This window comes from Pristiophorus japonicus, chromosome 1 (assembly GCF_044704955.1).
Source record: "Pristiophorus japonicus isolate sPriJap1 chromosome 1, sPriJap1.hap1, whole genome shotgun sequence".
NCBI lineage: Eukaryota > Metazoa > Chordata > Chondrichthyes > Pristiophoridae > Pristiophorus > Pristiophorus japonicus.
Genome location: NC_091977.1, coordinates 473219654 through 473237920, shown reverse-complemented (window position 1 = coordinate 473237920; position 18267 = coordinate 473219654). Strand labels below are relative to the sequence as shown.

General features: G+C 43.7%; 2 protein-coding genes across 8 annotated transcripts in view; one reads left to right on the top strand and one right to left on the bottom strand.

Moving 5' to 3' along the window:
* Positions 1 to 6240, bottom strand: part of sdc2 (syndecan 2) — a 135358-nt gene extending 129118 nt beyond the window's left edge. The window contains exons 1-2 of one of the 2 annotated variants that reach the window (XM_070876449.1): positions 6159 to 6240; positions 5730 to 6045 (exon numbers count right to left, since the gene is read on the bottom strand). In XM_070876449.1, the coding sequence (XP_070732550.1) occupies positions 5730 to 5789 (60 nt within the window). In that variant the 5' untranslated portion in view covers positions 5790 to 6045; positions 6159 to 6240. Of the gene's footprint in view, positions 1 to 5729; positions 6096 to 6158 lie in introns of those variants that run through there. The other variant, XM_070876458.1, reaches the window with a different exon arrangement.
* An 8015-nt stretch (positions 6241 to 14255) lies between these two features.
* The window catches only part of mterf3 (mitochondrial transcription termination factor 3), a 133303-nt gene continuing 129291 nt past the window's right edge, over positions 14256 to 18267 (top strand). For 2 of the 6 annotated variants that reach the window (XM_070894542.1, XM_070894478.1), the window contains exon 1: positions 14256 to 14339. The gene's annotated coding sequence lies outside the window, so the exon portion shown is untranslated. The other 4 variants (XM_070894524.1, XM_070894504.1, XM_070894514.1 and 1 more) reach the window with 3 other exon arrangements.

The following is an 18267-nucleotide window of genomic DNA, read 5'->3' as shown; positions in this document are numbered from 1 at the left end:
TAGAGGACCAAAGGGATCCCAGAGTACAAATACACAAATCACAAAGTTGCAACACAGCTCAGCAAGACCATAAAAAAGCAAACAAAACACTAGGGTTTATTTTTTAGAAGTATAGAATTGAAAAGTAGGGGAGTTATGCTAAACTCCTTGGTTAGACTACACAGTGTACAGTTATGGTCACCATATTATAAAAAGGATATAGAGTCACTGGAGAGGATGCAGAGAAGATGTACAAGCATGATGCCAGATATGCGAGGGTATAGATATCAGGAAAGGATGAACAGGCTGGGTCTCTTTTCTTTTGAAAAGGCTGAGGGGTGACCCAATAGTGGTCTTTAAAATTATGAAAGGTTTAATAAGAGTGGATACAGAGAGAATGTTTCCACTTGTGGGGAACAGCATAAATAGAGGCCACCAATATAAGATAGTCACCAAGAAATTAAATAGGGAATTCAGAGGAAACTTCTTAACCCAAAAGAGTGGTGAGAATGTGGAATTCGCTACCACAGGGAGTGGTTGAAGTGAATAGTATTGATGCATTTAAGGGGAGGCTAGACAAGCATATAAGGGAGAGGGAATAGATTTAGATGAGGAAAGACAGGAGGAGACTCGAGTGGAGCATAAACGCAGCATAGACTGGTTAGGCCGAATGGCCTGTTTCTGCGCCGTATATCCTATGCAATAGTCTTTTGGAAAATCCTAAAAAATGGTTGATATTCTTGCTAAATGGTGTCAGTCAGAGAGCACATCCAATTTTTGTTTAGTTTCAGATTCCATGCATCTTTCCTAGGTGGGAGGGCATGGAGGAAGACATCAGCTCTGCCCCACTAGTGGCTCTGTTGATGAGAATGAGATCAAAGTTAGGCCATCTCTCCAAGAATAAGCATCTCTATTCTCCCTGGTTCCTTCCCAGAGGTTTCTCACTGAAGTCCATGTTCAAACAGTTTTGCTTATGTCAGACTATTTAGAGATGTTCATTGCTGATTGGCTCTTTGTTGGGTATTCCTTCAAAGAAAAAACAAAATTAGTACACTGACTTTTAAGGTTCAAATTTTCCATTAATGCAGGAGGTCTCCAGAGCTAGACTCTCTTCCCCAGTCATTTGTCAATTCACCTGTTTTGCAGATTATTACACACTACATTCAGCAACATCCTTCAGATCACATAACCGAGTCCTCCAAGTGACTGAACTACCACATCTCGATCTCCTTCAATGAGTTACTCAAATCTTATTTTTCAATTCTTCAAAGACAACATGTCTTTCAAGTCTGACCAACAGCTACCATCCAGTAATGTTATGATACCACTCTGAGCCCGTCTATTGACAATTTTGGCTTCACTATGAGCTAAAACGAAGTTCCTACATTTCCTCAACTGCAAACATTGCCTCGAGAAATCTGGGTTTCTGAGGCTTCTTTTCCCACCTCAATTATTTTTCTCTCCATTAACCCCAAGTCTATCCTAGAAACTGAATAATGTTTCCACACTCAGGAAGGTTCTTCCAAAACTTCCCTCGTTTCAAATATGCCACTCTGCATTATCGTCCTTTGTCTACTTCCTCACCATCTTTAAATCACGACTCATTGCAACATTAATGAATCAATAGGAAAGTACAACATTTAAATCTAATTTTCTACAGACTGAAATATTCTGTGTGAATCACAAGCATTAACAAAAACTTCCACAAATGATAGTACAATTGTTAGCAATGTAACTAATTCTTTGCAAGGTCCTTTAAACTGGAAAGCTTTAACTCCTTCCTTCAATCTTTCCTAATTGATTCAGCCATCAGACTTTACACACCCAAGGTTGATATAAACTAATCAATATTTATTGATGCATCTAGTCTGCGCTTGTAACATTTAACGTTCTGTAAAACCTACCAGAAATGTTGCTATATTCCACTGTAGAGGTAGCAGAGCATCTGGCACCACTAGAGAACAGTCAGGTGAGAACAGCTGCCCCTCAATATCAAGTTAGCATTTGATCCAGTATGGCAACAAGAGCTTTAGCAAATTGATGTCAATGTGAACACCTTCCAGTGGTTGGAGTCATACCTGACACAAAGGAAGATGGCTGGGAAGGTCCAATCCCTGACCACCACCACACCGCCACCGCCCCCCCCACCCTCCCTCCTCCCTCCTCCTTCTCCTCCAGGGGGTGGGGGCTAAAGGTGGGGTAGCTTCAGGGTCAGGACAAAGCACTCCTGCTCCTCTCAGCCCACAGGATTGCTCCCCTAGGCTGTTCTCTCCTCGCTGCAGATGCCAGGAATCCCGAGACCCAGCATCTCTGGCCACAGTCGATCGTCTGGATGGGTCGGAGAGGAATTTTCCCAGATTTCTTTCTCCCTAAATTGGCCTGGGTTTTTATCTCTCCCAGGAGATCACATGGCTCTGGTTGGGGTGGAGTGTAGAATGTTTCAGTATAAGGAGTGTCGCAGTTGTGTGAGGCGGATTGGTTGGGCTGGGTGCTATTTGCCTTTCCGCCATTGTTCATAGGTTTATATGTAACCTTTAGGGCTGCTGACCAAGGGCCGTGTGGCTCTTTGTCAGCCGGCGCGCACACGATGGGCCTTGGTGGCCTCCTTCTGCGCTGTAAATTTCTATGTTTCTAAAACTGTACAGCAAATTAAATCAGAGGCTTCCAGCTTCATTATATTTAAAGTCCCAACCTGCTTCGTGGGAGCAGATTGGTTGCCCACCCCTGTTAAACCCAGAAGTGGGTGTGTTGGAAGCGAGATTCATATTTTTAATACTTTATAACTTCCTACCCAACTCACCTGTTTTTGGGGGTTAAAATTCCCCCAAGCATTCGGTCTGCCTTTTTTATGGCCTTATCTAGTTGCTCTGCCTCCATTTCCTCAGGGATATAAACTGGTTCTGTATCATCTTAAATTCCCTTTTGAACATCTCCCACTGATCTTCTGCCTACTAGTCTCAATTGATCCAGCATCCACAGCTTTTTGATGGAGCAGGATCTAGATTTTCACTACACTGTGTGTGAAAAGGTGCTTCTTGATTTCATTCTTAAATAGCCAAACTCTAATTTTAAAATTATGCCCTCTTGTTCTGGATTTTCCTATCAGAGGAAATAATTTATCTATATTTACCCTATCAAACTCCTTTATCAGAATCACCCTTCAACTTTCTAAACTTAAGCCAAGTTTATGTAACCTTGCCTCATAATTTAACCCTGGTATCCTTTTGGTGAATCTGCTCTATATCCCTTCCAAAACCAATATATAATTCCTTGCATTCAGTGCCCAAAACTGAACGCAATAATCCAGATGGGGTCTGACCAAGACTGTGTTCAATTGAAGCAACACTGTCATCTTTGAATTGCAACGTTCTTGAGATAAAGGCCAACATTTTAGTGGTAAAAGCAATGGAAAAAAGTTGTAGTATATATTCATTGAGATATTATCAGGGATGAGAGGTTAGTTATTAAAAAAAGAGACTGGCGAAGTTAGGGTGCTTTTCATTGGAACTGCTAAGGTTAGGGGTGACCCAAGGAGTTCCCATTTGTTGGCAAGATGATAATGAGGTGGAGGGGGTAAACTTTCCACCAAAATTGTTACAGCAATGCTCTAATGTACACAGTGTATGATGCAAAAAAGCAGCCACAACCAGCCTGTTAATGACAAGAAATTTCACTCAATTCTATTAAGATTCTGCCAAAATGTGTAGCAAAAACATTGTATTAAAATGCTGTAAGATAGAGCGCTAACAGTATTCAAATCAGGCTCTGCCTGACCTGGTTATCAGACCTATTTTAACAGAGAAATAAATGACTTGTAATTTGAACAATTTCTGGTGATCACTGACATTTCTTTTATTCTTACTGCTTTATATTAAACTGGGGAATACATTTACAAGTCAGAACATAAACATACTTCTACCATATGAAATTTTTTTTAAAAATACAGTTTTAAACTATTTTTACACTCTTACATTTCCTGAGAATATTTATCTCAAAAATATCATTTATCAAATGAGGCAAGTAAATTTCCTGGGCTGGAAAATGTATTAAAAATTCATATTCAATTGCCTATAAAGAAAGTTACTTTCAGAAGCAAAATTATATATTCAAAAGAAAAGTATCTGTTTGCAAACATTGGTTAGACTTTACAGTGCACTCTGTTACAAGAATTTTGCTGCAAGTCATATGTTGTAAAAATCTGTCATCTAGTTTTCAGAACAAGGAAATTACAGGGGATATAAATAGTTTAGCTTCAGGGAACCATTTTCAAAGAAGTACACAATATGTTCTCTAGAAATTTATATTAGTTATTTGAAATTGGATGCATGAATAACTAGGTACTGTACTTATTCAGAAGGGGAAACCTTCCCAACCAATTTCAATTTACAGATAAAAACTTACCATAAAAATTACGGTAGTCAATTTCATTTAATTGAACAAATTGGAATGATTTATATTTAAAAAGGTATACTGGGCTCGAGGGTTTTTGGAATATACAGTTTCTGGAACAGCCGGCTACACATTGCATTTAGGAACCGCGAAACTGGTTGAGATATTTTCACACTGCGACAGATCCACTCTTTTTAAAAAAAACATCTATTCGTAGTTTGCCAAAATCAAAGACAAAAAAGTGGTAACTAAATGTGCACACAAATATCACTGATCATGTTTTTTTCTAGTGTAGATTATACTACTTCCAGAACAGATATGCTTTCAGAGCTTAATTTCAATCTGCAATCAATAATTGTATTTATTCCTTTTACTTGATCGGTTTTGTAATGAATTCCTGCAAAGACAATTTTCCTTTCATTCGGTGAGCTTTAATTATAGAAAAAGCTAATCTCATAACTAGACAATAATATCCTGTACAATGCAAAGAACTAGTGGCGTAACAACTAGATTGCAGTACGCTAACATTTGTGGTATTGTACATTACAGTAATTATGTATATTACAAAAACAGTGGATATGGTAGCGCCAGTCGCTATAAAATCTCAGACGCCACCTAAAGGATTTGCAGTTATTTCAACAAAATATTCCACCTGCACTTTCGCACGCACAGAAACTTTCTGCCGAACTTGTCCTTTTTCATCTCTCCTTACTTCCGGAACAGGTCAGCTTGTGTCTTGATCCTTTCACACAGCGACAGGAGGAATTAATTTACTTCCATCTCCTTTCTACAGCCTCAGGCGAAACTACTTTCCCCCTCTGTTCTATTGGGGGATTAAAGATTGTAACATTCCCGCATATGTAAAGTGCATTTCTCAAGAGCGCTTTGTAACACACGCCACGGTATTGGGACCGATCCTGTGTTTGGATCAAATTCACCCAACCTTGCAACAATCGGAAACAAATGGGAAAAAAACTTCACAATGTATCCCTATACAAAACTGTAAATAAACTAGAAATAAACCACAATCCAGACACACAAACTATTTAGGCTTAGCTTATATTCAATTGTATGTGTGATTTTAACATAGTAGATGGACGTTTATTTTCTTTAAATGACCACTCATAACTTTAAGACCATTGCAATGAAAGATTCGAAAACATCTGAAAAGAAAAATCGTACTCTTAACTGCACCAGTCAGTCAAAATGCGTAACAGTACCACAAACTAGACTGCGTGCCTCATCTGATCCGACAAATTTCTCCCAATTCACATTTGGAAGTTCCTTACTCGCCCCCGGAGCAAAGCGGGCTAAACAGCAAACGACCATCTTCTCCCGTTTAACCCACTGCACTGACTTACCAGCTCTCCGTTGACGAGTGTGCAGAGCCCGAGAGTTAGGAGTATCCAGAGGGTCCTCATCCTGCTGCCGCCGCTCTGCAGAGAGCGAGGGTCCCGGCTCGAGAAGCTCGCGATTGTCTGTGGAACGTCCCGGGGTTCACGCCGCGTTCGCTTCGCCAAGCCTGGCTGGCTGCTCTTGGCGGACCCTCGCTCTGCACGCTCCGCACCCTCACTCCCCGCCCACCCGCAAACAACACTTCTTCTTCTTCAAATGAATATTCTTCCGCGGACTTTTTCCTCGCGCGCGCTTGTCTTGAATTTCTCTTCCCCTGATTAACTGTAATTCAAATTATATATGTATTAACAAAACGTCTTTTTTTTTTCAAAAGAAAATAATCAATGCAATTGAACGCTAAAGAGTTTCCTTCTCAATAGTATCACAGTTCTTACCTAACCCTCCTGCAATAACCTTAAAATGCGTCGGCTGTACGATTTAAGTGGGAAAAAACGCTCATGGAGCAAACCAGACGCGTGCGCAGCTCTGCTCCAGGGGGGTGGAGAGCAGTTTGACTTGATTGACATGACCAATCGAGATGAAGCTCTGCAGCGCCGCCCTGCACGGAGGTAAAAGCAACAACAACTTGTATTTATATAGCGCCTTTAAGGTAGGCAACCGTCTTAAAGTGCTTCGTAGGAGTATTATGAGTCAAAACATTTGGCACCAAGCCACAAAAGTTTGGTCAAAGAGGTAGGTATTAAGGAGCATCTTAAAGGAGGAAAGAGAGGGAGAGAGGTGGAGAGTTTTAGGCAGGGAATTCCAGAGCTTAGGGCCATGGTAACACAAGGCACAGTCACCAATGGTTGAGTGATTATAATCAGGGATGCTCAAGAGGGCAGAATTAGAGGAACACTGACATCCCAGGAGGTTGTGGGGCTGGAGGAGGTTACAGAGTCAGGGAGGGGCGAGGCCATGGAGTGATTTGAAAACAAGGATGAGAATTTTGAAATCGAGGCATTGGTTAACCAGGAGCCAATGTAGATCAGAGAACACTGGGGTGATGGGTGAGCAGGACTTTGTGCGAGTCAGGACACGGGCAGCTGAGTTTTGGATCACCTGACGTTTACAAAGTAAAGCTCCCTCTACATTGTTCCCATCGAACACTCTCGATTGGTACTGGCTCTGTTGAGGTGCCTGTCTGGCCTATACAGGTCGGGAGATCGGCGAGTCGGGAGTTCGGCGAGTCAGGAGTTTGGTGAGTCGGGAGGTCCTGTGGGTTCGGCGAGTCGGGAATTCCCGTGAATTCGTCGAGTCAGGAGGCCCTGTGAGTTCAGCGAGTCGGGAGTTCGGTGAGTCGGGAATTCGGTATGTCGGGAGTTCCATGAGTCAGGAGGTCGGTGAGTCGGGAGGTTAGTGAGTCGGATGGCCCGGTGAGTCGGAAGGCCCAGTGAGTTCGGCGAGTTGGAAGTTCGGTGAGTCGGGAGGCCCCATAAGTTCGGTGAGTCGGGAGGCCCGAAGGTCTGAGTGTTCGGGAGGTCAGGAGTCCGAGGAGCAAGAGGGTTGGTCTCGGCGAGGAATTCACTTCTGCCGAGGAGCTCATACCCCCCCCGGCTAGGCAGGTAAGTGATTAGCTGTTTGATTGGTAAGTATCTCTCTTTCTCTTTCTCTTTCTCTTTTTAAACAGGTAAGTCTAAATAGAGGGATGGCAGGGGAGCTCAGTCCTGTGGAGTGAATGTCCTGCGGCATGTGGGAAATCCTGGACGCTTCGCGCGGCCGAGACAACCATGTGTGCAAGAAATGTCTCCAGCTTCAACTACTCGAGCTTTGCGTTTTGGAGCTTGAGCAGCTGGTTTAGTCACTACAGTGCATCTGAGAGGCTGAGAGCTACGTGGATAGCAGGTTTCAGGAGGTGGTCACCCCGCAGCTTAAAAGCGTGCAGGCAGAGGGGAAGTGGGTGACCACCAGACAGATGAAGAACCCTAGAAAGGTAGTGCAGGAGTCCCCCCCCCCCCCCCCGAGTCCATCTCGTTTTCGAACCGATATTCTCTTTTGAGTACCGGTGAAGGCGATCATGCCTCTGGGGGGGTGCAGCCAGAGCCAAGTCCAAGGCACCACTGGTGGCTCAGCTGCACAGGGGGGAAGGACAAAGAATAAAAGAGCTGTAGTGATAGGGGATTCAATAGTTAGGGGAACAGAGAGGCGTTTCTGCGGCCGTAGACATGACTCCAAGATGGTATGGTGCTTCCCTGGTGCCAGGGTCAAGGATGTCACAGAGCGGTCGCAGGGCATTCTGGGGGGAGAGGGTAAACAGCTAGAGGTTGAGGTCCATATTGGGACCAATGACATAGGTAGGAAGAGAGATGAGATCCTGCAGACAGAATTTAGGGAACTAGGAGGAAAATTAATGGGTAGGACCTCAAAGGTAGTAATCTCCAGGTTACTACCGATGCCATGTGCTAATGAGTACAAGAATAGAAGGATAGAGAGGATGAACGCATGGCTGGAGAGTTGGTGTAGGCGGGTGGGCTTTAAATTCCTGAGGCATTGGGACGGCTTCTGGGGGAGAGGGGACCTGTACAAACCGGATGGGTTGCACCTCGACAGCGCCGGGATTAATATCCTCACGGGGAGGTTTGCTAGTGCTGTTGGAGAGAGTTTAAAATAGCTTGGCAGGGGGGTGGGAATTTGAGAACAAATTCAATAGGGAAGGAAGTAAAGCTGAAATTGGATAGCAAGAATGTAGAAAGTGTAACTGTAAGACAGAGGAAACAAGGGTTAGTAAGTAGTAATCAAGGAGGTCTACCTGTGCTGAATGGTATATACTTTAACGCAAGGAGTATAGCGAATAAGGCGGATGAGCTAAGAGCTCAAGTAGACATTTGGGAGTATGATATTATAGCCATTACAGAGACATGGTGAAAGAGGGGCAGGTTTGGCAGCTGAATATTCCTGGTTACAGGATTTTTAGACAAGACAGCGATGGCGGTAAAAAAGGGGGGTCGTGGTATTGATTAAAGAAACTATTACAGCTATGAGGAGGGTTGATATGTTAGAAGGATCATCAAATTAGGCCAAATGGGTCAAATTGAAAAATAAAAAAGGGGTGATCATACTGCTGGGTCTGTATTATAGACCCCCAAACAGTGGGAGGGAGATAGAAGAGCAAATATGTCGGCAAACTTTTGTGAAGTCCAAAAACATAGGGTAGTAATAATAGGGGATTTAACGATCTTAATATTGATTGGGACAAATATAGTGTGAAGCGTATAGAGGGTGCGGAATTCTTAAAATGCATTTAGTCAGTATGTAACAACGAGAAGGGGCGGTTTTGGATTTAGCTTTGCGGAATGAAGCTGGGCAGGTGTAAGGGGTATCAGTGGGAGAGCATTTGGGTGCCAGTGACCATAATTCAGTCAGATTCAAGGTAGTTATGGATAAGGACAAGGATAGACCAGGAATAAAAGTCCCAAATTGGGGAAAAGCTAACATTGCTAAGTTGTGAAGTAATTTGGCCACAGTGGACTGGAAACAGCTATTTGTAGGTAAATCAGTATCGGAACATTGGGAGGCATTCAAGGAGGAGATCCGAAGGACTCAGGCCAAACATGTGCCCTTAAAGAAAAAGGGTGGGAATAACAATTCTAGAGCCCCCTGGATGTCTAGGAACTTACAGGGGAGGATAAAGAAAAAAAGGGAAGCTTATGTCATACACCGATGGCTAATTTTCTATTCCTTACTGCCACTTTTGATGAGTAGTAAGCTTCGGAAAGCATATGCTGATCAAAAGTGGCAGTAAGTAATAGAAAATTCTACATAGCGCCTTGGGACGTTTCGCTGCATTGAAGGCGCTATGTATATACAAATTGTTGTTGCTGGATGAGGCTGCTGGGGTGGTTATTGCTGAAGTAGGGCCGTCCCGACCTGTGTGAGAACACCACCGAAGGTCAAGGCTATAAATAGAGCTGGAGCGTCGGGCCCTGGAACATCGTGGGCAAAGGTGCGGCGAGTGAGGGTACGGGGCCCAGAAGAGCCGAGGGCCCAGGGGAAGCACGGGCCAGCCCACACTGCGATATGTGTGCGCACTAGGTCCGTGCAGCAGAGCAGGTCTCCAGTCGTCCTGGTTCAACCCTTGCCACTGGATAAAGGCCGAGCTCTGTCAAACCGGTGTGGTGGCTGATGAGCAACGGTCACCACACGTTAAAAAATCCATGCACAGGCATCTTCCACCCCTTTAATTGGAGTTCAGGACTGGAACATCGGGTCCTTCATTGAAACATCTGTGAACTCTTGTGGAAGCAAGTCATCCTCATTCGAAGGACCTCCTATGATGATGATGACTGTAGAATCTTTGGAGGAATATAGAAACTTAAGAGATAAAAATTAAAAAGGATATTAGGAATGCTAAGAGAGAGCATGAAAAATTCTTGGCAAGTAAATTTAAGGAAAATCCAAAGATGTTATATAAATATCTTAAGAGCAAGAGGATAACTAAAAACAGGGTAGCCTATTAGAGACCATGAGGGTAATCTCTGTGTGGAGGCGGAAGATGTTGGTATGGTTCTTAATGAATACTTTGTGTCTGTTTTCAGAAAGGGGCAATGTAGATACTGCTATCAAGGAGGAGTTTGAAATTCTGGATGAAATAAACATAGTGAGAGAGAAGGTATTAAGGGGTTTAACAGCTTTGAAAGTATATAAGTCCTCAGGCCCGGATGAAATGCATCCCAGGCTGTGAGCGAAGTAAAAGAGGAAATAGCAGAGGCCTTGACCATCATTTTCCAGTCCTCTTTGGATTTGGGCATGGTGCTGGAGGACTGCTAATGTGGTACCCTGTTTACAACAAAGGCAGACATTGATGCGGAGATTCAACATCGCCTCCAGTGCGCCAGTTCAGCCTTCGGCCATCTGAAGAAAAGAGTGTTTGAAGACCAGGCCCTCAAATTTACCACCAAGCTCATGGTCTACAGGGCTGTAGTAATACCCGCCCTCCTGTATGGATCGGAGGACGATGTATAGAAGGCACCTCAAGTCGCTGGAAATATATCACCAATGATGTCTCCGCAAGATCCTGCAAATCCCTGGGAGGACAGGCCCACCAACATCAGTGTCCTCATCCAGGCTTCCCCAGTATTGAAGCACTGACCACACTTGATCAGCTTCGCTGGGCAGGCCACGTAGTTCGCATGCCAGATACGAGACTCCCTAAGCAAATGCTTTATACAGAGCTCCTTCATGGTAAACGAGCCAAAGGTGGGCAGTGGAAACATTATAAGGATACCCTCAAAGCCTCCCTGGTAAAGTGCGACATCACCACTGACACCTAGGAGACCCTGGCCGAAGACCGCCTGAGGTGGAGAAAGTGCATCCGGGAGGGCGTTGAGCTCTTTGAGTCTCAACACAAAGAACATGAAGAGGTCAAGCGCAGGCAGCAGAGGGAGCGCACGGCAAACCAGCCCCACCCACCCCTTCCCTCCCCTCGACGAATGTCTGTCCCACCTGTAACAGGATCCATGGCTCTCGTATCGGACTGTTCAGCCATCAAAGAACTCACTTTGGGAGTGGAAGCAAGTCTTCCTCAATTCCGAGGGACTGCCTATGATGATGATGATGACCCATGTTTAAGAGAGAAAGCGATAGGCTGAGTAATTACAGGCCTGTCAGCCTAACCTCAGTGGTGGGAAAATTATTGGAAAAAATCTTGAAAGACAAGATAAATCTACATTTGGAAAGGCAAGGATTAATTAGGGACAGTCAGCATGGATTTGTTCAGGGAAGATCGTGTTTGACTAACCTGATTGAAGTTTTTTGAGGAGGTAACCAAGAGGGTCGATGAGGGTAGTGCTTAAGATGTAGTGTACATGGACTTTAGCAAAGCTTTTGATAAGGTCCCTCATGGTAGACTGGTCACGAAGGTTAAAGCCCATGGGCAAAGTGTCAAGTTGGATCCAAAATTGGCTTAGAGGTAGAAAGAGTAATGGTTGATGGATGTTTTTGTGACTGGAAGGATGTTTCCAGTGGGGTTCCGCAGGGCTCAGTACTGGGTCCTTTGCTTTTTGTGGTATACATCAATGATCTAGATTTGAATATAAGGAGTATGATTAAAAGTTTGCAGACAACACTAAAATTGGCTGTGTGGTTGATAATGAAGAGGAAAGTCATGGACTGCAGAAGGATATCAATCTACTGGTCAGGTGGGCAGAACAGTGGCAAATGGAATTTAATTCAGAGAAGTGTGAGGTAATGCATTTAGGGAGGGTTAATAAGGAAAAGATATACACATTAAACGGTAGGCCACTTAGAAGTGTAGATGAACAAAGGGACCTTGGAGTGTTTGTCTACAGATCTCTGAAAGTTTGCAGGCCAGGTGTATAAGGTGGTTAAGAAGGCATATGGAATGCTTGCCTTTATTGGAGATTTACTAGAATGCTGCCTGGAATGGAGAATCTTAGCTATGAGGACAGATTGGATAGGTTTGGTTTGCTCTCATTGAAACAGAGGAGGCTGAGAGGAGACCTCATTGAGGGGCCTGGATATAGTGGATAGCAAGGGCCTATTTCCCTTGGTGGAGGGGAGTCAATTATGAGGGGGCATAGTTTTAAGGTGGTTGGAAGGTTCAGAGGGGATTTGAGGGGAAGCTTCTTCACGCAGAGGGTTGTGGGGTCTGGAACTCACTGCCTGGAAGGGTGGTGGATGCAGAAACCTTCACCACATTTAAAAGGTGCTTAGATGGGCACTTGAAGTGCTGTAACCTGCAGGGTTACGGACCTAGAGTTGGTAAGTGGGATTAGACTGGATAACCTCTTGATGGCTGGCACAGATACGATGGTAAGTACTGTAGGGAATCGAATATGGCCAGGGTGATCTCCTGGGCTAGTTTCGATCACCTGGATGGGTCGGAGAGGAATTTTCCCAGAATTTGTTCCCCAATTGGCTTGGGTTTTGATTTGTTTTTTTGCCTCTCCCAGGAGATCGTATGGGGTCGTATCCAGTTGGGGTGGAGTGTCGAATATTTCGGTGCAAGGGGCGTCGCAGTTGTGTGGGGCGGACTGGTTGGGCTGGGTGCTCTTTACCTTTCTGCCTTTGTTCATTGTTCATGGGTTTATATGTAACGTTCAGGGCTGCTGACCGAGGGCCGTGTGGCTCTTTGTCAGTCGGCGCGGAAACAATGGGCTGAAATGGCCTCCTTCTGCGCTGTAGATTTCTATGTTTCTAATGTGGTAGGCCAGACAGAATAGTCTAGCAGATTTAATGGGCTATCCAGCCCAGATAACAATATGTGTGTAAAATAGATACAGGACCAGAGAGGTTGTTCAGCAGTAATTATGATATGGTAGGCTGTTAAAAACCCAATCACACCTCATTCAACAAGGCTTAACTTTTTCAGGGGATTTTACAGCGGGATTAGTGCATAAAAAAAGGGAGCTCATGTCAATTCAGTGATTTGTAAGATTCTATCTGTGAGGTCTTCAATGGTGCACCCTGTGGGAGGAGTGGGGTATAGCGGACAGCAACTTCTGGATTTCCACATTTAACTCCGCATTTGGGGACACCAGAAGTTGTTGTCAGTTTCACAGAGTAATGACAACAAACGCTGGCAGTTTCATTACCATCGCAAATTCCGGGCCAATGTATACTGCTTTATGTGCTAGTTTTTAGATCATGCACACAGCTGCTCACAATTCAGCAACATTGGGCAAATCAAACCTGCATTTCTTAATGCAATGGCACTGCTCATTAGCATTCAAGATGTAGTGGTAATATCTAACCCTAGCAAACGGCACTTGTTATTCCAGATAATCTCCCATCAAATACTAACCAGTTCTCCTTAACTTGCTAAATCAGATAAGGGAAATGTTGGGGTGGGGTATAGTGAAAATATTGACTTCTGTATCTGGCTGTACCTGAGTGAACAGGGAAACAAATGGAAAATATTAGGGCAGAATTTCCGATGTCCCAGACCCGTACGAAGTTTCTGTGGACCCGGGAAGGCATCGGAAAAGCCAGTTTTCAGTGCGCAATGCACATGCGCTGAAAACCAGCTTTTCCGATCTGTCAAGCAGATCGTAGCCAGATCCGGAGCGAGGATGCCAGATCTGGAGCGCGGACATTTGTACGGGCAAGATTGGGCTATTTACCCATATCTTGCCTGGCAAATGTCCTCAAAAATCTTGCGCTTGAAAAAGCAGGCACATAGCCTACTTTTACAGGTGCAAGTGTTTTAAAACACACAAAAATAATTGTAAAATAAAATTTAAAACACAGTGGGGAAGGTTTTTAACAATAAACTAAGGTAAGTTTATTTTTAACCATAATTAAAAAACTTTTTTAAAAATCAGGAAAATATTTTATTTTTATGACATAATAACTAATTTCAATTAATTTTAAATATGTGTGGTCTGTTTTTTATTTATTATTTGTGTGATTGCTTTTGTTCCCATTAATAGCACTGAGAACTCGTGGTTACGCGAGTCTCAGTACTATTAATGGGAACCTGTGAAATACTTACCTGATCAGCTGAGCAGTCACACATGACTGCATCTTCTGCGTCGGGATCATCTGCACAGGAGCACGTTTCGCAGCGCGGGAGGAGAAGGCCTCCACACCGGAAATCAGGGCGCCTCCTGGACTACCAGGTAAATTCGTAAAAAAATATCCAGCGAGGAGGCAATTGCCCGCGGGAAGACCCCCAGAGGAATTTGCATTCTCCAACATTGATATGCCTCACCTATTTGAGCACAAAACTTACCAATATTGTAAGTTATAAAAAATGATCCCGACAAGGAAGGTATGAGTAAATTACTTTAATGCATCATTACAGTTCTAATAACTGTTATTCAGTTTCAAAATTAAGATAATTTAACACTCGACAAAGAAACAGATTTACTGCCTTTATTAAGAGGAATGTCATATGATATTGGCCAGTAGCTTTAATACAAGACTGGATGACTGAACTACCTTTAGAGCATGCAATATAGATTATTTTCTGCATTTTCTATTTAAAAAAAGACTATGACTATAATATTGCACTTTGTGGTATGAATTGCTAGTGTATACCTACAATAACACAAAACTAGAGAGTAAACTTTAAATTAAAAATTTTCAAAGTTTCTATTGTTTAAAGAAAGCAACAGTGAAAATTATTGGAACAGTAGAGTGTTTGAATACAAAAAATGAGTAAGTTGGCATTTTGTGATTTTCATAAAGCAAGAAATAAGTTCAAATCCAACTTACAGTGTGCTCATTAGAAATCTGACATTACGCAGAAATTGAGCAAGATATATTTTGGATTTTCTTTATTAGAAGGAAATGAATGCTTGCTTTTATATATCACCTTGTGACATCGCAAGAATATCCAAGCACTTCACGTATGAGGAGTTATATAGAAGTGGAGTGACTGTTGTTATATACACAATAGAATGTATTACATCTCAAGAGTAATCCAATGTCACTTTTTCATAGAATTATTTTTAACAATTCTGAAAAATAGCACTTCAAACGTTACGACACTGCTGTTGTCACTTGAAAATAATGTTGCATTCCTTGTCTCTTATGTGCAACTACATAAAACAGACCTTTAGTTTCTGTTTAATTTAAAAAAAAAAATGTTTTTAAAATACTAAAATTACCAATTTTATAAATAGAAGATCACAGTTCCTGGTACAGTACCATGTTTAAACAACTCGGCTGAAGAAATCTCACCGGAAGCCAGCTCACCATTTTCCATCACAATCAGAGTGGGCCAGCTGACCATCGTGAATGTCTAAAAGTCGCCGACAGAGAGATGGCTAACCATCTCCCTACCAACTGCTAATCACCCAGCAATTTCAACAACTACCACTACATGTGGGGTAATAAAAAAGTGGACTGAGCAGGCGAACAACTAGAAAACAGGCACTAGCCTCCGCTATCCCTCTCGTCTATGAGCCAGGCACCTTTTTTTCTGCCAACTAGCAGAAGGAATAGTCACTGGACCTCTGTTTCATGACCGGTGACAGCAAAGAATGGCCACTCACCTGTTCCCGAAAGATTCTTAAGAACTTCCCCCGCTCACAACACCGACCCAGCGTCGTACATGTCGGGATCGAGATGCTGATAGTTGCCTCAGTCCCGAAACCAAGATGCAACTTCTGTAAGGCTTCGTGGCCCATTTTCACAAGCATTGTCGAGGACACAATCCAGAGAATACTGCCGTCCCCAAAAACTATGACCGTAAAGTGGGAGCTGCCAGAAGCATCCCACGCAGCTACAGGAAAGAATACGTGCCATGCTAGTCCCAGAAGAGCAAGAGACTTCTGGCACAATTCAATACCACTTAAGACACGGATACAACAACCACACTTATGGATTCCTCAGATGAAAACGGACTAGCACAATGACGAGTAACCATCGAAAACCTGGATTTCTCACACTCCAGCAGGAAACCCTAGAACCTGCTCCGCCAGCTTGGTGATGCCTCACTGCCCCCATGCGAGGTGCTAAAGATCAGTGCCGAGGCCATTGCAGCCAACCTCATAACCAATCCAAAGGTAATAACTACCACCAAAAACGCTGTAAAATCTGCTTAAGCTTTCCCTGCAAAGAGTCGCTCTGTACTCCACCTTTTCACCGAAGAGGTGGACACAGCGCTGACAGCCACCAAGTCTGGAAAGGCTGCTGGGATCGATGGTATCTACCCAGAATTTCTCAAGGACCAAAGCCCAAATGGACAGATGTGGCTTGCCAAACTCTCCTCCAACATCCTTGACACTGGGATAATCCTGGAAATTTGGCACCATTGAAAAGTCATTGCCATCCTAAAGCAAGGAAAACCAGCCAACGATCCCAAAAGCGACCTCCCCATCGCCCTTCTGTCTATAGTCTACGACTCGTCCTTAACCGGATAAAACTGGCTTTAGAAGCGGCCTTCCCAAAATGAACAGGTGGGCTTCAGAGAGGGAAGAAGCTGCTCTGACAAGGTCCATGCACTCACTGCCAACATTGAAGCAGGGTTCCAGAGCAGCTAAAGACTGGAGCTGCCTTCATAGACTTGTCATCTGCATATGACACTGTCTAGCACGAAAGTTTGCTACTAAAGCATTCAATAATCATACCTCCCTATCTTTGTAATCTCCTCCGGCCCCACAACCCCCCCCCCCCCCGAGATGTCTGCGCTCTTCTAATTCTGCCCTCTTGAGAATCCCTGATTATAATCACTCAACCGTGGTCGTGCCTTCTGTTGTCTAGGCCCCAACTATGGAACTCCCTGCCTAAACCTCTTCGCCTCTCTACCTCTCTTTCCTCCTTCAGGAGGCTCCTTAAAACATAATTCTTTGACCGAGCTTTTGGTCACCTGCGCTAATTTCTACTTGTGACTTGCTGTCAAATTTTTTATCTCATAATACTCCTGTGAAGCACTTTGGGACTTTTCACTATGTTAAAGGTGCTATATAAATAAAAGTTGTTGTTATTGTTGTTGTTATTTCCTTCTCCAGAAAGCAACTTACCCATGGACCCCACCCAAAATACCTGAGTCACCCTAGACAGGACTCTAACCTATTGGCCTCAGCTCACCAACACGGCCAAAAAGTAAAAACCAGGACAAACCAGGTCTGGAAACTCACTGGAAGGTCATGGGGGATCACAGCCAGATCACTTCGCACTGCAACAGGCTACTCTGCTGCAGAATACTGCTCTGCCTCATGGTCCTGCAGCACGCCACACAAAGATGGTGGACGTGAAGCTAAGTGCCGCCATGAGGATGGTGTTTGGGTTGCTCAAGGCCAAGCCACTGAGTGATTCCCGGTGCTGTCGCACATTGCCCTGCCTGCCATTCGCCACAACGCCACCCTGCTCCATGAGATGGAAAAAATCATGAGCAACATCAACCTTCCCATTCATGAAGATTTGAAAATCCCACCACAAAAGCCCTTAAAATCATGCCAGCCATTCTGGGAACAGCAGCCAATATTCAAGCAGCTGGTATCAACCTACTAGCTGGATGGAGAGAATAATAGGAGGCATGCAACATTGTGGAAGTTAGCTTGGAAGTCGAAGTTCCGTCTGAAGTGGTGTTCCAGCTTCTAACAGCCTCTGGGAGCGAGGCAGTGGAGTTCGCAAGGAATTGTGTGCAATTAAAAGGGCTAAGAAATAAATGCTCAGAACTAATAAAAATTTAAATTAAGTGAAAAAATACAATTTCAGTCTTACTGCCTTTAAAAACAAATTAACATTAAAACGAAGTCCCAAATTGAAGTCTTCAGCACTTGTGGTTGTGGGTTCAAGTCTCACTCCAGGAACTTGAGCATATAAATCTACGTAGAGACTTCAGTGCGGTGCTGAGGGAGTTCTGCACTGTCAGAGGTGCCGTCTTTCGTATGCCCTCTCAGGTGAACATAAAAAACATATATAAATGCAAGTCTTTCTTTCCTTAGAATCATAGAATGGTTACAACGCAGAAGGCCATTCGGCCTGTCGAGCACATGCCGGCTCTCTGCAAGTGCATCTCAGCTTGTCCCATTCCCCTGCTCGTTCCCCACTACCCTGCAAATCTTTTTTCTTTCAGTTACTTATCCAACTCCCTTT